The sequence below is a fragment of the Oncorhynchus keta genome, chromosome 19 (assembly GCF_023373465.1).
Source record: "Oncorhynchus keta strain PuntledgeMale-10-30-2019 chromosome 19, Oket_V2, whole genome shotgun sequence".
NCBI classification, from domain to species: Eukaryota; Metazoa; Chordata; class Actinopteri; order Salmoniformes; family Salmonidae; genus Oncorhynchus; species Oncorhynchus keta.
Genome location: NC_068439.1, coordinates 35,209,380 through 35,229,902, shown reverse-complemented (window position 1 = coordinate 35,229,902; position 20,523 = coordinate 35,209,380). Strand labels below are relative to the sequence as shown.

General features: G+C 42.5%; 1 protein-coding gene across 1 annotated transcript; it reads right to left on the bottom strand.

Annotated features, from left to right (window-relative positions):
- Positions 1 to 8,653: 8,653 nt before the first annotated feature.
- LOC118398126 (acidic leucine-rich nuclear phosphoprotein 32 family member E-like) lies at positions 8,654 to 20,005 on the bottom strand. Its single transcript, XM_035793171.1, has 7 exons — positions 19,804 to 20,005; positions 14,436 to 14,585; positions 14,144 to 14,266; positions 12,621 to 12,783; positions 12,405 to 12,535; positions 12,249 to 12,294; positions 8,654 to 10,518 (listed from the first exon to the last, which is right to left on the bottom strand). The coding sequence occupies exons 1-7, from the start codon at positions 19,855 to 19,857 to the stop codon at positions 10,421 to 10,423; spliced, it is 765 nt and encodes a 254-aa protein (XP_035649064.1). The 5' UTR covers positions 19,858 to 20,005; the 3' UTR covers positions 8,654 to 10,420.
- Between the last annotated feature and the right edge of the window lie 518 nt (positions 20,006 to 20,523).

Here is a 20,523-nt window from a genome sequence, read left to right as displayed (position 1 = left end):
CTATCCTAGGTATTCCTTAAAGAGGTGGGGTTTCAGGTGTCTCCGGAAGGTGGTGATTGACTCCGCTGTCCTGGCGTCGTGAGGGAGTGTGTTCCACCATTGGGGAGCCAGAGCAGCGAACAGTTTTGACTGGGCTGAGCGGGAACTGTACTTCCTCAGTGGTAGGGAGGCGAGCAGGCCAGAGGTGGATGAACGCAGTGCCCTTGTTTGGGTGTAGGGCCTGATCAGAGCCTGGAGGTACTGAGGTGCCGTTCCCCTCACAGCTCCGTAGGCAAGCACCATGGTCTTGTAGCGGATGCGAGCTTCAACTGGAAGCCAGTGGAGAGAGCGGAGGAGCGGGGTGACGTGAGAGAATTTGGGAAGGTTGAACACCAGACGGGCTGCGGCGTTCTGGATGAGTTGTAGGGGTTTAATGGCACAGGCAGGGAGCCCAGCCAACAGCGAGTTGCAGTAATCCAGACGGGAGATGACAAGTGCCTGGATTAGGACCTGCGCCGCTTCCTGTGTGAGGCAGGGTCGTACTCTGCGGATGTTGTAGAGCATGAACCTACAGGAACGGGCCACCGCCTTGATGTTAGTTGAGAACGACAGGGTGTTGTCCAGGATCACGCCAAGGTTCTTAGCGCTCTGGGAGGAGGACACAATGGAGTTGTCAACCGTGATGGCGAGATCATGGAGCGGGCAGTCCTTCCCGGGAGGAAGAGCAGCTCCGTCTTGCCGAGGTTCAGCTTGAGGTGGTGATCCGTCATCCACACTGATATGTCTGCCAGACATGCAGAGATGCGATTGGTCATCAGAAGGGGAAAGGAGAAGATTAATTGTGTGTCGTCTGCATAGCAATGATAGGAGAGACCATGTGAGGTTATGACAGAGCCAAGTGACTTGGTGTATAGCGATTATATTCTCTCAGGGATTTCATAGAGGTTATTATGCTTCATAGGCTGATTTCCCCATCGACCACAACCTCGAAATGGAGCACATTCTCTACACACTGAAGGGTTCCACATCCTTATGCACTCCAGGGTCCACATTGAGTCACTGAGAAATGAAATGTGTTTCTGGAGCGTGGCGGTGGATCGATTGATAATGAGAGACTGGCTGCAAGATAGACAAACTAGTCCCAAGGTTCCTTAGACTCTTTAAGCTCTTCTCACATGGCGTCTCTTATCATTCACATAAACCTATTTCATAGCACACAAAGAGGCCCCCTCTTGCAATGGCTCCAATGGCAAAAACCCTTGAGTTGTGAATTTCATATTACTTCTTTGATACATAGGTTGAACAATGATAGTACTTCTGGTGCTAGCCTCGAAGTTTGTACAGCACAGCTTTTGTCACTGAAATGTACAGGCTTCAAACGCAATCCTCTACAGTCAGCTGAGGTCCTGTCTCCTCATGTAGAATTCACGAGCTACAGATGGCCTTGTCTGTAACTATAGGTTTACCATTGAAGAGGCAGAATTTAGCATGGCTTACTATTGGTAGTTGTTCAGTGACTAGAGAGTTGCTATCCCTTTTAAATAAGAAGTCTTCACCTCACCCGACTTCCCTATGGAAATACGTCAATCTCGGATTAATGTTTTGTTAAATCCCTTTCCGAAGGGGCTGGTAGCAGGTCTGGGGAGATACCAGGTGAGGTCCAGTGTGGTAATTGGGTGTGGGAGGGAGAAGAGCGTAGTGATTACCCTGGGAACCCCCTGGTGTAATGGTGGCAGGGGACTCTTGGGGGTAGTAATGGAGGGGCGGGGAGGGGCGGGGATCATGTTGACATTTTGGCTGTGATTAACATACCCCTAAGTGGTATCTCTAATCACTTTTTGCTGCTTTTTTACATCGCTATAAGCATTATGTATTACAAGTCTTTAGATTGAATTAACCATTATCTGCTTGAGTGCAGCTTGAGTGCAGTGTGCATTAGGGTACACTTACATGTACGTGTGTCCATATGAACAGCAGTCTTCAGGATTAGTCATTTACGTTTTATCCACTGTTAAACAGGAAAACAGTTGTCTTAGTCTTGCTATGCTGTGCACATCACGACACAACATCATCTCTAATTTTCGACTGTAGGTCTATGGTGCGTGTATCTCTTGGTACTGAAATAGGGATTATGTAAGTGAAAAGATATACAATAGTTAATTGTAAATGGATTGGATTGAATGTTAAATATACTTGCATTCTGAAGTAGGCTACTTAGGCTGCATTGAGACAGGCAGACAAATTCTGATATTTGTTTGACTAATTGGTATATTGACCAATCACATCAGATCTTTTTCAGAGCTGATCTGATTGGTCAAAATTATTTTATATAATTATTTACATCAGCAGTTGTTATACAGGGCTTTACAGATACCCAGCCTAAAACCCCAAAAAGCAAGCAGTGCAGAAGCACATTGTCTAGGAAAAACTCCCTAGAAAGTCAGGAACATAGGAAGAAACCTAGAGATGAATCAGGCTCCTACATTCAAGTGTTCAGAGATTGACCTGCAGGGTCAAATAATAACCACAGTGGTTTTATAGTGTGCAGCAGTTCAACACCTCAGGAGTAAATAACAGTTTGCTTTTCAGAGAGAGCGAGAGAGTGAGAAGTGAGTCGTAATTTATATTTTATACATTTATATTTCTATTCATATTCTTATTGTTAGAATATGGTTCAGTTATTGTCTGGACATTGAGTTGGCAAATACAAGGTATCTGGTTTGATCCCAGCTGCTCTCCCACACATGTGCTACATTTTGGAAGAATGTCATGCCATGATAAACCATCTATACCAAAAAAATAAAAAATAAACATTTAAAAAATCAATTTTAAATAAACATCTATACAGTACCTGAACCTCAGGTGTTGGGCCTCTCTCTCCTTCATCCAACAAACCCCAGAGTAAGACAGTATGGTTACAGTGCCCCCCATGGGTTAAGACAGTACAAGCATGCCAGTGAGCTCAGACCTCAATACACATCCCTAAATATAATCTTCACACAAACAAATTTAGGCAATGGCTGTATAAGTGTACAGAACCCAACCAAAAAAAGTTAACATTTGAAAGTAATTAGCCTAAAAACCAACCTTCACTATAACAATCAAAACTCAAACAATCTCTGGATGAACAGATGTTTCTGTATAATTGTACATGCACACAGATGTACGATCTTAATTTGATCACCCTTTTGCAGGAGAACTTTCCTACAATGCAGGAAATGTTTAACTTGTAGTGTACAAAGGCTTCTGAAGTTTGTAATTTCCACTTTAAAAGGTAAGACTTGATATCCTTTTTGAAAAAGGTATCAAGCCCGACATTAAACATCGTCCACATAATATTTCACACTTCTTGTTGCGGCAGGATTATTTTCCTACTGTGGCAAACTGTCTCAAATGAAGATCCTACATCTGTACACGGAGAGGGTATGGTTTCACTGGATGCTTACGTTCGTTGGAAGACATAAAGTAAAGGGGTCTGACTGGTCAGCACAGCAGTGTATTCAACTGGCCTCTGGTTGTCTGATGCAGCAGCTGGGCCTTGCAGCTGCCTACACATTGTCCGGATAACATTACAGAGAATACCAGGTTTATCCAGTGTGCCTACGATGCAGGAGGCTGTTACATAAGCCCATTCCATCTTCATAATGTAGCAAAACTGGCTGAATATGGTGTAGTTTGAGAGTGTGTGTGTGTGTGTGTGTGTGTGTGTGTGTGTGTGTGTGTGTGTGTGTGTGTGTGTGTGTGTGTGTGTGTGTGTGTGTGTGTGTGTGTGTGTGTGTGTGTGTGTGTGTGTGTGTGTGTGTGTGTGTGTGTGTGTGTGTGTGTGTGTGACGTGCATTAGTGCACAGGCATGTGTAAGTGGAATGCGTGTCAAAGCATCAACTAAGTAGATGTTTTTCTTCCTCTGGACAGGCGTTTTGTACTTCTGGATTGTATTCAGAAAAAGGGATGATGACTCCTGATCCTTTAAGACCCACTTCACTGAAGAGGTCGTCTCCTCTGAGAGGTCAAAGGTTCAAGCTGTTGTTCTCCTGTTTTAGAAACAACAATCAGCCTACTGTGCTTAGGTTGATGTAGTAATTCATGTGGGAATTTACAGTATGTATGCATGTATGAATCTAATACAGACTGTCTGCAAATGTTTTTGGCAATACTGGTGTGTGTGTGTGAGTATGTGAGAGTGAGTGTGTGTGTGTGTGTGTGTGTGTGTGTGTGTGTGTGTGTGTGTGTGTGTGTGTGTGTGTGTGTGTGTGTGTGTGTGTGTGTGTGTGTGTGTGTGTGTGTGTGTGTGTGTGTGTGTGTGTGTGTGTGTGTGTGTGAGAGAGAGAGAGAGAGAGAGCTAAAGCCTCTGTTACTCAACCAGATGTGGCTGATCTGAATATGGACCCATTTTTTTTTTTCACTTCTTTAGCTGGGTCAAATCAGGCCTTAGATAACACAGGAAAGCAAAGCAATCATCTTTTACCAGCGCGGGTTCCAATGAGCCAGTGCTGGCTGACGCAGTCATACCAAAATAAAGATTTAAGCTGAAGATAATGTCATATAATAGGCTTAAAAAGAGTATTGGTAGCTATAAACTTAAAATATCTTTCATGTGTAGTGCCAAAAGAAAATGTAAGGTCATTGATGAATCAATTAATCTACTTTTAATAAATATAACTGCTAAATAGGAAGAATATTTTCAGTGAAATACAGAAACCCTTACATGATTTTGTTCATCTCTACTGGTGAGCTGCTATTGGGGCATTGACAGGCAGACATTTTCCCACTCCCCTCAGACAGTCCAAGGGGATAAAAAAAAACAAGAATCACAGACAACAGAGCAAAATACATCAACCAAATTCATTTGGACTGGATAAAGGAGAACCTGGGATGACCCACATCAATATTGTTTATCAAGCCTGAGCAGCAAAACCCAAACACCTTTGCACTTGTTTATGGTCACAAGTTCACTACCCTTTACACAGACAAAATTACAAAACCGAACGGATGCTATTTGAGTTCAATTTATGCAAAACACCGAGGCAAGGCTTATCGCCAGCTGCTTTGATATCAGAAGTGGTAGCCATCAGTCACAGCACTGACCATATTGCCATCTAGTGGGACAGTAAAGACAGTGCTATATGCGCTTCACTCTGGATTCAGTTTAGTTTGTTTTTAACATGGAACTCACTCCACAGTTTTCAACATGGTTTAGCAATACTGCATTTCACTTGCTGTTATGGCGTTTCGGAGAAATGCATTTATTAAATTAAATATACTGTTACACTTCCTGAAATGTGTGAAATGAATAGAAGAACTGTCGAACTAAATCAATTAACTTGTCAGTTGTGTCAGGAGTCAGCTTTAGTCTGGGCTATGTCTCATTGAGACTGACGATTCATAGATACAGTGCAGACTGTTCCTAGGAAGTGCTGATGGGGGTAGGATTTTTTTGTTTGTTGCTGTTATATGACACCATGGCGATGGCTGCCAACATACTCATGTTTGCAATACAGAAATGATCGGAATGCCATGAAGAGGATGTGGAACCTCACTTCAAAGGATTTGGTGTTTATGAAGTCAAAGTGTCAAGTCTAAAGAGGAGTCGGCACTGAAAATGTGACTGATAGGAATACAAATTCCATACAAATCTTATCAACTAGTTCATGTTTAGATGTCTAGACATGTGCAATTGTTATCCATGTGGAACATTGTTTTTCTAATTCTGGGTGGCCATCCAAGGACATAGACTCAATGTTAAAGGGGGGCTGGACGTCCTGATTTGGCCTTATTTTTCAACTTGGTCATTAAGAAATGCAGCGGCCATGACTGAAGCCAGTCATGTATCTTGTGTGTGTGTTTACACGTGGCCAGCCTTTGTATATTCACTCTGCCAAAACAGTTCACAATTACAGTCACTCACCCTTGTAGATAACTTGAAACAGTCTAACCAGGTCTTGATGTCGCCTAGGGTAGCTAGTGCTAGCCAACTTCTTTCGCCAATTAGCTTCAGCAGGCTAGTGGTGATCATGGCAAAATTGGTTTGACATTGGATAGCCTCTGGGGCAAGTTACGGACCGTCAAGAAATTACACAATGTAAATGGGACAATATTTTCATGTTGCACATCTTTTATGCTTTCAATATTTGTAGATGAATTTCTACCATTTATAGTTGGTTTGAGGTTTTAAAGTGATTGAAATGTGGAGCTATTGACATTTTAAAATATTGTCACATGTACGTTGTGTAATTTACAGATGGTCCTTTACCAGACCCATAGGGATATTGAATATCAAGCCAAATTGACCATTGCATTACAGTCAGGTATCTTGCAGCTTCGCTCAGAATTGATGATTACTTGGGTGCTGCCAGCTGTGGGTATTGAAATAACCCAACCGAAGGAAAACTTGTTACAGTACCCTTCATTCCGTGACATACACTACATGACCAAAAGTATGTGGACATCTGCTGATTTTTTAATATATTTTTTTCACCTTTATTTAACTAGGCAAGTCAGTTAAGAACAAATTCTTATTTTCAATGACGACCTAGGAACCGTGGGTTAACTGCCTGTTCAGGGCAGAACGACAGATTTGTACCTTGTCAGCTCTGGGATTTGAAACTTTCATTTCAAAATCATGGGCATTAATATGGAGTTGGTCCTCCCTTTGCTGCTATAACAGCCTCCACTCTTCTGGGAAGGCTCTCCACTAGATGTTAGAACATTGCTGTGGGGACTTGCTTCCATTCAGCTACAAGAGCATTAGTGAGGTCAGGCATTGATATAGGGCGATTAGGCCGGCTCGCAGTCAGTGATCCAATTCAACCCAAAGATGTTTGATAGGGTTGAGGTCAGGGCTCTGTGCATGCCAGTCAAGTTCTTCCACACTGATCTCGACAAACCATTTCTGTATGGACCTCGTTTTGTGCACAGGGGTATTGTCCTGCTGAAGCAGGAAAGGGCCTTCCCAAAGCTGTTGCCACAAAGTTGGAAGCACAGAATCATCTAGAATGTCATTGTATGCTGTTTCGTTAAGATTACCCTTCATTGGAACTAAGGGGCCTAGCCTGAATCATGAAAAACAGCCCAGAACATTATTCGTCCTACACCAAACTTTACAGTTGGCACTATGCGTTGGGGCAGGTAACGTTCTCCTACATCCGTCAAACCCAGATGGTGAAGTGTAATTCATCACTCCAGAGAAGGTGTTTCAAATGTTCCAGAGTCCAATGGCGAGCTTTATACCACTTCAGCCGAGGCTTGGCATTGCGCATGGTGATCTTAGGCTTGTGAGCAGCTGTTCGGCCATAAAATCCTATTTCATGAAGCTCCTGACGAACAGTTCTTGTGCTGACGTTGCTTCCAGAGGCAGTTTGGAACTCGGTAGTGAGTGTTTCAACCAAGCACATACGATTTTTACGCACTGCAGCACTCTGCGGTCCCGTTCTGTGAACTTGTGTTTGCCTGCCATTTCAAGGCTGAGCTGTTTCCAGTTCACAATAGCAGCACGTACAGTTGACCGGGGCAGCTCGAGCATGGCTGAAATGTAAAATCCTATGACAGTGCCACATTGAAAGTCACTGAGTTCTTCAGTAAGGCCATTATACTGGCAATGTTTGTCTATGGAGATTGCATGGCGGTGTTCTCAATTTTATACACCTGTCAGCAACAGGTGAGGAAATAGCCAAATCCACTAATTTGAAGGGATGTCCACATACTTCTGTATAAATAGTGTAAAAAAATGTCCTATCATCTGGCAAATCTAGGTTTTGGACAAGACTGACTTTATGACCAAAATTATCCTTTTTACACATATGTTTCTGCCCCTGAACAGATGACGGCCTGTTCCTAGGCCGTCATTGAAAATAGGAATTTGTTCTTTGCCTTTGACTTGCCTAGTTAAATAAAGGTAAAATAAAATAAAAATATTGATGTCACTTAGGCCGTTTTCAAAAACAGAAGTTGCTTTTTAGGATCAGTCTTTACATTTTCTGTGAGTCAGATGATTTCTGTGGCTTCTGTTATTGATAGAGGAACATCTGAGGTGTTTCTTACTGTTGGCAGTAAAACAGCTATCCCCCTAACAAGTCTTTAGCAGTGTGCCTAAATTATATGAATTAACTGGAAAGGTGAAAGCAATATGGCGTCATCCCCACACTAGCCATGCCACAATAAGGCTTGGAAGTGATAATAGCAGTACTAATCCCCCACTCCATCTGCACAGCACTAAGCAACCTAAAACCAGTATAATACATCGTTAATGGCATGTTCCACAGTGGCCCTGCCCCTCCATCTCGAACATAACCCGTAAACCCCACCCCCTTCATGTCCAGTGTGCTCCACCTACCAAGACCTCTCTCATGAATTCTTAATGCCCGTGATGCCCAGCAGATGGCAGCTGTGGGTGATATTAGAAAACAAAGCCAGCAGACTGTGTTCGTGAGGAACTGTAACTCATACGCCACAGTGGCCCAAGGCCTTATGGGTTCCAATACACTCACACTCCTCACATCTCACTGAATACCTTGTAAAAATATTTTGTTTTGTGAGTTTGGTCCAGCCAATGTAATATGCTGACATTCTCACTCCTTTGGTCACTTGTTGGTAAATTGTACATCACATAGCAGTGAATGACATTTGTGTAGTTAGGTAATCATTTTCTGAAGACAAAAAAACATCAACTATCAAAGCATTTTTTTTTTCTGTTCATAATTTTTTTTATTCAAAACCCCTCTTTTAAAGATGTTTACAGCACACCAAACACATAACTTGTCACAACAGCCAAGGATGGAAAATAATCTATATTGAGTGTGTTGGGTCAGACTTTGGCCCCTTGACCTGTGCTTTATATTAAAACAAAATGACAAAAACGTTTATTTTAAAAAACAAACATGAAACACCAAACGGTTGGAACTGAAACTATTTACATATTGCCTTACAAATAATAGATTAAAGTTCCTGCTATGTAAAATACCAGTACAATTATAAACTAACTTGCATCAACAGCAAGACAAAGTTAAAAATGTACTTAGGGATGCGATTAAATCCTAAATCCGAAGCAGTTTGACCTTAACTTTAAAAACATTACGGCCGTGCCACTCTGTCACTTTTACCGCAACAGCAGCGTTAACAGTCAGGTTCCAGTATTTCAAGCTGTAAACAGATATGTCCTTGTTGACCCATCTGTTATGGATGGATGTTAAGGCCAAACCGCTAGGTTTGATTTAGACTAGAGATTACCGGCCCCGGTCCTAGAAAGCCACATCTCTGTGGCCCTCAGTTTGCACATCAGTTGGCAGTGCGCCTCCCCAGGACTAACGCTGGTTTAGAAACTGTTAGACTACTGTTTTGGACCTCCCCATCTCCCATTATTTTTTAAATTCCTAAAACAAGTCATATACTGTGTGAGGGATTAAACAGTCTTTGCTATGCTATCTTACGCGAGACAGGACTTTCATTGATGGGTGGAATCTGGTACAAAATGCATTGAGGGGAAAGAGGAGACCGTTTGTGGCAGACAACGATGACGATAGAGGTTCCTGAACTTCCTGTTGCCTATTTTCTAGCCTGGTATCCCTGGCTGCCTGAGTAGTGAGCATGGTGCTGTGTAGAGTGCTGTCCTGTAGGGGGCATTCTTTCCTCACCGTGGCCCAGAGAGGTAGATGAGACTTGGCTGGACCATAGAGAACGAACGATAAGAGGCCTCTAGTGGCCAAAAGGTCATATTAGCATGGGCAGCGCCATTGAGGGCTTCCAACATTTTAATTTAGTCAACTGCGTGGAACTTCCAACTTCATTGGCTGATCCCTCCTAATGACCCTGTTGGAGTAATGTCCAACTGGGTCATCAGGCAGAATCAGCCAATCGTAAAGAAGAAAATTGACTACTTCAAAATGGAGATTGCCTTAATGGTGCTGCTCATGCTGTCACAGACACTATAATAGCACAGATACAAAGAGGAGTCCTCTATCTATCTCTATGGGCTGAACTGGACTGGACTCTGGGCTGCATGGCCTGTCATGGGTCTTGGAACGCCATTGGATGGTTGTTGAACACTGACGTCAACGAGGGACAGTGTGGGCCACTTCTGTTGTGCTGGTCATTATTGCGACAGCCGTTCTTAAATTAGTCCATAACACACCTCTAGTTGCAACTGATCATATCATTGGCAAGCCATTCGAGATAAAACCAGCCCCCCCCCTCATCCATTTATTTTAGATCCCTTACACATTGAAGAGATTTGGGGTGGTCGTTTAACATGGAATGATTAACAAATTAATTGTCGATAAAATCTCATTTTCATATTGTATCTCATATATATAAAAACGAAGAAAAAAAACAGCCTCTATAGTGATATCTATGGTATACAAAGAGAAACAATCTGCAAGATCACACTTTTTTGTGGTTATTGTTCTACAGCTTGGATCTGGATCCAGAGGTTCGCTGGGGAAAGACAAGCCTAGTCATCATCGTCGTCATCGTCATCATCATCATCATCCTCCCCTTCATCCTCAGCATCCCTCTTTCTCTTCTCAACTTTGACTCCTGCCTTCTCCTCTGCACAGGACAAAAGACAATGAAAATGTCAGAATTTGTCTGATAAAATTAAAAAGAGGTGACAATCATTTCTAATCAGGACTAAGTCAAAATTAACAATGGCAATCAAATCCAATTGGCATTTCCCTTCATTCAGAATTCGATGATATATCCACAGGCTGTGTGGGAGTTGATGCACAACCCACTGTATGTTCCGCACCCACATACCCATCTCAAAAACACCTGAGGGAAAACAAACAGTACCACCAGTATACATCTGTTCAGTCACGTAACAAAGTCCACCCTGTAGACTGAATTACCCATTAGCGAAACACTGCAAGAGAGGCCAACGTGCTGACCTTCACGGTCGTGTCGTGTGTGTGAGCGTCGCAAAATAAAATGTACACATACATGTTTTTCAATCATTGCACCCACACTGCTCGCAAGCGTCTGCGTTGCCAGGCGCTTAAATAGAAGTTGATTCTATTTGTGACGCAGAACACTCTGCAAGTCCTGCCTCTCCCATCTCCTCAATGGATTTTTAGAAGCATATACCCAAGTGCCATCTTCTCATTGGGTTTTAGGAACATATACCTATGTGGGTGATTGAAAGATGAACTGAGGTCAGTTGTGGTACTGCACCTTAATATGAAAGTTAGTTGCCAATCACCATATAAAGTCCAAAGAGGAAAAAGAAGCCTGGAAGGAGGCGAGATGACTAGAAACGATTCGGTTTACCTTTTATCTGTGGATTAATTGTCAGAGTAGAGGACCTTGTACATTTAAGGTAAAATAACAACTCAATGTTTATATTCCAGGACAAATTAGCTAGCAACAGCAAGCTAGCTAAATAGGACATATTAGCTTGCTAGCTAAATTGGCAAAAATGTCTAATGCTTTTCGACCTGTCCCCAAATTAATATAATTGATTCAGATGTTGTTTTGATATTTCAACCTGAGTATTGCGTTTGGTGTGGGGGGGACAAAATCAATTTGGCATGTGGTTTGGGCATGGTGTAAGGAATCCAGTTTGGTTTCATGTTAATGTAGTTCTCTTGCATCAAAGTACACTTTCAAAGGCTCCCCAATACCTCAGATCTAATGCGTACATATAAGATAGTAGCTAAGTATTCTTGCTGGCAATTTATATAGCTAGGCTTGAGGCCCATGCAATTTCCACAGAGTTGGGTATGGCTGCCTTTTCCTGTTATGCTCCTTGCCTATGGAAAAGCCTGCAGACTAAACCTAAACTTGAGTCTCTTGCCCCCCTGTCGCCCATAATAAACATTTATTGGAGGATTTTTATTTTTGTATTGCTTGTAACAGTTTCGGGTAATGCAAGATCTTGTGCTGTTAGGGGAATAACCTGTGTGGAGAGGTAACAATCTGCTGCTGTATTTTTTTGTGTTATCTGTGATCGTTTTGTTTTGTCTTGTGTCGTTTCTTAATCATTGCACCACCACCCAAAGGACTTCCAGCCAACGTGACAACTGTAGGAAGCATCCCTGTGGAACGCTTCGACACCTGGTAGAGTCCATGTCCCAACTAATTGAGGCTGTTCTGAGCACAAAATGGGGGAGTGCCGTGCAACTGAACATAAGGAAGGTGTTCCAAATGTTTGGTATACATGGTGTATGTTGACTACATCAATAGATCTGTGTCAGACAAACATATCTGACCCTTTCCAGACTAGAGTCCATGTACTTGGGTTTGATTACTAGTGACCGGTCAATAACAATTCCTGTCCTCACCTTTTCCATCCTCCTCCTCTGCGTAGTCATCATCATCCTCTTCATCCTTAGGAGTGGGAGGAGTTCACATTCTTTAATTAAGCATAGACTCGAGTCTTCGGAAATAAAATGAAGATGTTCTGAAAAAAAACACGACAAATATTCCAGTTGTCTCACCTGGATCTTTTCCTTCATTAGGTAAGAGAGCCCAACCTCTCTTCCTTCCGAGACCTCCTCTTCCTCCTCCTCCTCGTCATCTTCATCGTCATAGTCCCCTGTTGGTCCGGCTCCGTCCTCCCCCTCGTCATCTATGATGAAGAAGAATTTCGTTCAAGAAAGTTCAGCTTAAATATCACTGACACCACGTTGTTGTGTTGTGGTAGACATACTCACCGTCGGCGTCTGCCTCTGAGTCAGGGGCCTCGTTGTCCTCCTGGTCGAAGCCGTCCAGGTAGGTGACCTGAGGCAGCAGCTCAAAGATGCTCTCACGGTACTCCTCCAGTGTGGTGATTTCACAGTTAAACAGGTCCAGGCTCTTCAGGTTCTTCAGATTTTGCTGTGGTTTTAGAGAGAAGGGGTGAGAGCACACCCTATCAGACAATCCTTATTAATCATTCTCTCCAAGTACTAGTCTCCTTGTGAATGGGATGATTAGTTTGTGCTATAATATAATACCCGAAGCTAACAGTAGTTTTCCCAGATAATATAAAACCAGCAGCCTCAGGACAAACTCTAGCCTTTTGGGGCCCTAAACGAGATTTGGTTGCCCCCCTTGACAAGAAAAGTTTAGGTTTTAAAGTACATTTCCTGCTATTCTACACATTTTTTCCATGGAATGTAAAGAACATTTAGTCATTTTAAAGCATTTTTTCTGCAGTTATACACATTTTGCCATGAGGTGGAGAGAACATGTAGCAATTTTATAACAAATTTCATGCAAGTCTACAAATTTTGCCATACAGGTATCCCGTGTGTGTGTATCCTGTGTTCTTTTCTCTCCTTCTCCCCTCACAGGTGAAAATCATCACTCCCCAATCAATCATCAATCAGAAGACACACCTCCTCCTGTTTCCTACCCAATCACAGTTCCTTTCCCTTGGTTTAAAAACCCTGTCAGTTGTTTGCTCTAGAGCTCAATCTCTCTGTAAATGCCATGTCTGTAGATCGCGTGCTGTTTCACCATCTCCTACTATGTCTCTCTATATGTATTGAGCTCTCTTTTGTTTGAGCACCTCCACATCACCTGTGAGTATTGTTTTTGGTTATGGTGTTTGTTTGCTGGTGGGAAAAGGGGGAAACAAGACAAGTTGCCCATGGGCATACACTACCCCGTAGGTAAACTTTGTTAACACTAGTTAGAACTGGGAGGACCACCCACTGTATTTTTGGTTAGTTAGCTGTTGTTGAAATAGGCTAGTCTAGCTTAGGGGTGTTTTGGATGCTTATTGTTTCTTTCCTTGGGTCCAGCTCAGCCCCTTTTCCTGCTCAAAATCAATGGGGGCCCCTGGAGGTCTGGGCCATGATTATTGCAGGTTTAGATGGCTGGCTAGACTAACTTAACAGTCTATAAATTGTTAGCTGACATGGCTAATTGAGGGACTGACATAAGACAAATTGCTGATGCACAACCAAATGTTTTACTTGCACCTTGTGTATTCTACTATATACTAAGTCTCAGCAGTAAGTTATCGTTATTCATTGTGTATTTATTCCTTTGTTATTTGTCTTTATTCCTAGTGTTATAATTTTTCTGTGCTTTTTCTGCATTGTTGAGAAAGCACTTCACTGTCTACACAGGTTGTTTATGAAGCATGTGACAAATACAATTTGATATAAGACCATGACTGAGTCCCAAAAAACTGCTTCTGCCTGGAACTGCAGAATGCTACAACTGTAGCATTGACGACTCTACTCACCAGGGCCTCAACGTTGCTCAGCTCCTTTATCTTGTTGCCACTCAGGTTTAGATACGTCAGGTTGGGGGATTTCTCTGAAAGTGTCTCCAAATGACCTGAGATATTGTTGTCACTCAGCTCCAACTGTGGAAAGAATAATACATTTCTTGATTAATCATTTAGGGAAAAATATGTAATCCTGCATGTCAAATATTGGTAATTGGGAGTGAAGCCAGACTGGCTTATAATTCCGCTAACTAAATTATTGTCAGTGAGAATTGATTGCTCAAAAAGATCTGGCTTCCCTACTCACCTTGCGCAGTTTGGGCAGCGACGGTAGCTTTGCCAGGGAGGTGAGTCCAACGTTGACCATGCTGAGGAATTCCAGCTCCTTGAAGTCATCTGTCAGGCCCTCTACTTCACCATCACTGGTGCGGCAGTTATCCACCACCAGCTCTGTCACCTGTAGGAATAGTCATCACCATACATTGGACACTCTTGAAAATGAGATGGTGCATCTCAAGAGATGTCATCCTTAAATGTTAAATAATCAACTTCATTAAACCAAATTAAAATGCTTAGCTAGTTTGCATTTTTATTGACAAAGGCAAACATTTGATTTGTTTGGTTTAATTCACCATTTTGTGATCTTATTGCATGTTGATTGGAAAAGCTGACCCTTGACCTAAAGTCAGCTGTTTCCTGTGAACACATGCCTTTTCAAAAATGTTCTGCTTGAATGCCTTGTGTGGACAAGACTGAAGCCCTGTCTGGAAAAACGCCACGGCTGGAGTAGCTGACTAGCTACAAGGCTTCAAGAGGTAAAAATATAAATGTACTAACCAATGATGTGTATAACCCCTAGATGACTGACAGGGGGCACTATTGACGCCACTGCACAGTCATCTTCGCACTCCATTTGAATTTTTTTTTTTGGAAGCTATAGAAACATTTAATGTCTACATTCTTTGACACTATTACAGACACGTTCATGCATACTTTATATTAATTTGCGCTATAATGCGCTGAACAAAACATGAAACATTTTTAATGTATTTTTTTTGTACTAATGTTACTGTCACCACTATAATGACAAAAATACTTAAATACATGTAACTTTGTCCTTTAAACATTTAATTGAAATACTGTAGAATTACATTAATTCCTATAGAGGATTGGGGAGTGCCAATATGGCCGACAGGTGGCTTCAAAGCCTCAATGGTCAATACATACTTTTGGTCATGTAGTGTATGTGGACACCTGCTCGTTGAACATTCATTCCAAAATCATGGGCATTAATATAACAGCCTCCACTCTTCTGAGAAGGTTTTCCACTAGATGTTGGAACATTGCGGCAGGGACTTCAGCCACAAGAGCATTAGTGCAGTCGGGCACTGATGTTGTGCAATTTGGCCTGGCTAGCAGTCGGCATTCCAATTAATCCCAGAGGTGTTCAATAGGTTTGAGGTCAGGGCTCTGTGCAGTCCAGTCAAGTTCTTTCACACTGATCTCGACAAACCATTTCTGTATGGACCTCGCTTTGTGCACGGGAGTATTGTCCTGCTGAAACTGGAAAGGGCCTTCCCCAAACTGCCACAAAATTGGAAGCACAGAATTGTCTAAAATGTCATTGTATGCTGTAGCAATAACATTTCCCTTCACTAGAACTAAGGGGCCTAGCCCGACTCATGAAAAACAGCCCACGACTATTATTCCTCCTCCAAACTTTAGTTGGCACTATGCATTCAGGCAGGTAGCGTTCTCCTGGCATCCGTCAAACCCAGATTTGTCCGTCGGACTGCCAGATAGTTTAGAGTGATTCATCACTCCAGAGAAGGCGCTTCCAATGCTCCTGAGTCCAATCGCGGTGAGCTTTACACCACTCCAGCTGACCCTTGGCATTGTGCATGGTGATCTTAGGCTTGTGTGGCTGCTCGGCCATGGAATCCCATTTCATGAAGCTTCAGTTCTTGTGCTGACGTTGCTTCCAGAGGCAGTTTGGAACTCTGTAGTGGGGTGTTGCAGCCGAGGACAGCCGCTTTTTACGTGCTTCATCACTCTGCGGTCCAGTTCTGTGAGCTTGTGTGGCATACCACTACGCGGCTGAGCCGTTCTTGCTCCTAGATGTTTCCACTTCACAATAACAGCACTTACAGTTGACAGGAGAAGCTCTAGCAGGGCAGAAATTTGACCAACTGACTTGTTGGGAAGGTGGCATCCTATGACCGTGCCACGTTGAAAGTCACTGAGCTCTTCAGTACGGGCCATTCTATTGGCAATGTTTGTCTATGGAAATTGCATGGCTGTGTGCTCAATTTTATACACCTGTCAGCAACGAGTGTGGCTAAAAAAGCTGAATCTACTCATTTGAAAGGGTGTCCACATACTTTTGGTGATGTAGTGTAGCATCAGCAATCCAGGGATTACAGTGCATTCAGAAAGTATTCAGACCCCTTGACTTTTTCAACAATTTGTTATTTTAGCTTTATTCTAAAATGGACACCAAAAAAATCCTCAATCTATACACAATACTCCATAATGACAAAGGGAAAACAGGTTTTTATAAATGTTTGCAAATGTATAAAATAAAAAAGATACCTTATTTACATAAGTATTCAGACCCTTTGCTATGAGACTCGAAATTGAGCTCCAGTGAATCATGTTTCCATTGATCATCCTTGAGATGTTTCTACAACTTGATTTGGAGTCCACCTGTGGCAAATTCAATTGAATGGACATATGATTTGGAAAGGCACACACCTGTCTCTATAAGGTCCTACAGTTGACAGTGCATGTCAGAGCAAAAAACAAGCCATGAGGTCGAAGGAATTGTCTGTAGAGCTGAGACAGGATTGTGTCTAGGCACATCTGGGGAAGGGTACCAAAAATGTCTGCAGCATTGAAGGTCTCCAAGAACACAATGGCCTCCATCATTCTTAAATGGAAGAAGTTTGGAACCACCAAGACTCTTCCTAGAGCTGGCCGCCTGGCCAAACTGCGCAATCGGAGAAGGGCCTTGGTCAGGGAGGTGACCCAGAACCCGATGGTCACTCTGACAGATCCAGAGTTCCTCTGTGGAGGAGGGAGAACCTGCAAGTAGGACAACCATCTCTGCAGCACTCCACCAATTAGGCCATTATGGTAGAGTGGCCAGACTGAAGCCACTCCTCAGTAAAAGGCACCAAAAGGACTCTCAGACATGAGAAATCCAGATTCTCTGGTCTGATGAAACAAAGATTGAACTCTTTGGCCTGAATGCCAAGCGTCACGTCTGGAGGAGACCTGGCAACATCCTTACGGTGAAGCATGGTGGTGGTGGCATCATCATGCTATGGGGATGTTTTTTAGTGGCAGGGACTGGGAGATTAGTCAGGATAAAGATGAACGGAGCAAAGTACAGAGCGATCCTTGATGATAACCTGCTCCAGAGCACTAAGGACATCAGACTGGGGCAAAGGTTCACCTTCCAACAGGACAACAACCCTATGTACACAGCCAAGACAACGCAGGAATGGCTTCGGGTCTCAAGTTTCTGAATGTCCTTGAGTTGCCCAGCCAGAGCCTGGACTTGAACCCTAACGAACATCTCTGGAGAGACCTGAAAATAGCTGTGCAGTGACGCTCCCCACCCAACCTGACACAGCTTGAGAGGATCTGCAGAGAAGAATGGGGAAAAACTCCCCAAATACAGGTGCGCCAAGCTTGTAGCGTCATACCCAAGAAGAGTAATCGCTTCCAAAGGTGCTTCATCAAAGTCCAAAGTGTCTGAATACTTATGTAAATGTCATATTTCCATGTATTTATTTTATACATTTGCAAAAAAATCTAAACATGTTTTTGCTTTGTCAGTATGGGATATTTTGTGTAGATTAATGAGGGTAAAATATTTAATCAATTTTAGAATAAGGCTGTAAAGTCACAATGTGGAAAGTCAAGGGGTCTGAATACTTTCCGAATGCACTGTATTATCGTACCTTTTTAAAATTGAAAATAATACGCTCCTCAAAACAAGAGATGGTAAAGGAGGCTGGTGTTGTCACAGCCTTAGTCTGGTTTAATCTTCACCTAATGCCTCTCGGTTGTAAAGGACCAGTTCTGTGCACATCTTGATATCGTCATTGAGTGAGAAACAGTGGAGATGTAGCCTACATCCTATTAATGGACTTCACTGCTGAATGCACAGCAGTTATGTAACTACAGAAATGGTAAGATAAATAGGTTTGTCGAAGGCTAGAGTCAGTGGCATGAATGACTGGGGACCTGGTTTGTCAATCCTCAAACAAGCGCCGTCTCTGAGGGTTGGGGGACTTACTGTAGCCTAATCTACTAAATTGGGGGGAGGTCTGAGCCCCGCACGCCATCTGCCATATTACTTAAATTCATAAAATGCACAACAGGACCGCAAACGCTGCTACACTTTAATGTATACATATACGTTTTACAGAGACGTCGTCAATGTCCCGAGGAAAAGCCTGTCGTTACATAATCACTACATCATGGAGGCAAAATAGACCATTTGTTTTCCGATGAGAGTACAAGTAGGTTGTTTAAATGGCCGGCTGAGTGAATCGTATATTTGCTTGGAAGTAGACTTTGTACATTTTGATTTAGGCCTACATGTAACGTTAGCCGTATAATACGAACAATTTATCAATTTGCTTATCTAAATCGAGTTAAACTGGTAATCGCCGTTAAAATGTGCTCGTGTATAGATGTAACAAAATGACTTCCACTCCCGCCCGTCAGAAACGGGGCTCAACAGCCTGTACTGTACAAAAAAATCCGCTACACTGACGCCAGGGTAGACAGTGACTGCGCGTCTCGCTCCGACAACTGTCTGCTTGCGTGCATGCTGGTTTTATTGCTTATACATTCTTTCAGGCGCTGTTCATTCGAGTATTGATGTTTAAATCCCGTAAACTTAAAAAAATGTTACGGTAAAATTAAATGGGTCTTAGCTAAAAAAAAACTATTCGATTAGTAAAATGTCCGCTCAGAGAAACCAACCAGCTTGTTTTGACGTTTGGTTAACCTGCTAAGATCTGTTACGCATGGAAAGCTTGAGTTTTTAAATTCGACTGAAATAGTTATTTGCATCAACATTCATATGGAATAATATCAGGCAACTTCCAAGACAAACCAATTAATCGCTTCCCGAGGGCTATCAAAAGTTATTTTACATTTCCATATCAGTTGTGAATTCTCTATTTGGATTAGCTTGCTTACAGGAGTCAACACGACGTCAGCTGAGCCCTAATTAAGATGTTATTGGCTTTTCACAATTTTAATAATTCTCACAACAATAGCATAATCGGAGCGGAATGTGTTCTTCATAATTATGCCCGCTCCGCCACCTTGAACATCCAATGGATCTCTGGCCGGGCGCAAGACAAGGCGGATGATGGCAAAGACAGTGTTGCAGATCTATAACATGCTATTAGAATCACAAAGCGATCTAAATTGCTTTGTGGATACTTTCAGTTCGTTTTTGTCAAGCAACCAACATATGTTGTGATCGGACGAATAATCGGAATCCAAAACAATTTAAACCTAATCGGACTCGCATCTTCTGTTGTCAATGTGCAGAGCGGAGGCTCTTAAGAAATCCTGCTCTTCTCTGGGTTATCGGCTCGCATAGTTATCACCTCTAATTTAAGATAAATAATGGCAAGTTAACTTACCTCCGCTGGTGTCCTATTCCTCAATTCTAAACTGATCCTCTTTTTCATCTCCATTATTAGTAAAATATAAAACACTAGGTTAACGTAAAATAAAAAATAAAAAAATATGTCAATACAATGTTCAACTCCAGAGTTTGGACCCACAGCTCGGTTTTCTTGTATGGCCCCAGTTCTCCTACTGATCCTCCATGATACTTAGCACCCAGCCCCCTCTATCAAATCCCGCCCTATGGAGCTCTTGATAGGCCAGTTCTCCATTCCTTCATCTTAATCGGATGATTGAAACGCCAATCAAACAGTTCATGCCGCTCAACATAATCCGCCTCTTACGACAGAGGTGATTGGTTGTGATTGCGCGCGCAGTAGATTTAGATGGGTCAACGCGAACGTCAATATCATCGTTTTAAACCACCCAGTCTTCCTTTTTAAACCGTCGGGGGCGTCACTAGTTAACACAGCCACAAAGTCATAATTGTGGCTGAACCCCGCTAATTTAAAAAATGTATTGTCTTAAAATCTGATTTAACAAATAACCGTAACTTTAACCACACTGCTAACCTTATGACTAACCCTAATCTTAAATTAAGCCCCAAAAAGCTGCCGATCCGATTTCTCGAACATTTTTTTTCTCCGGACTAAAGATCCTTCATGTTCTACTTTAAACACAGGCCATGTTCGAGAGAATCTAAACATTAATGTGCCATTGGTAAATTGTGACAG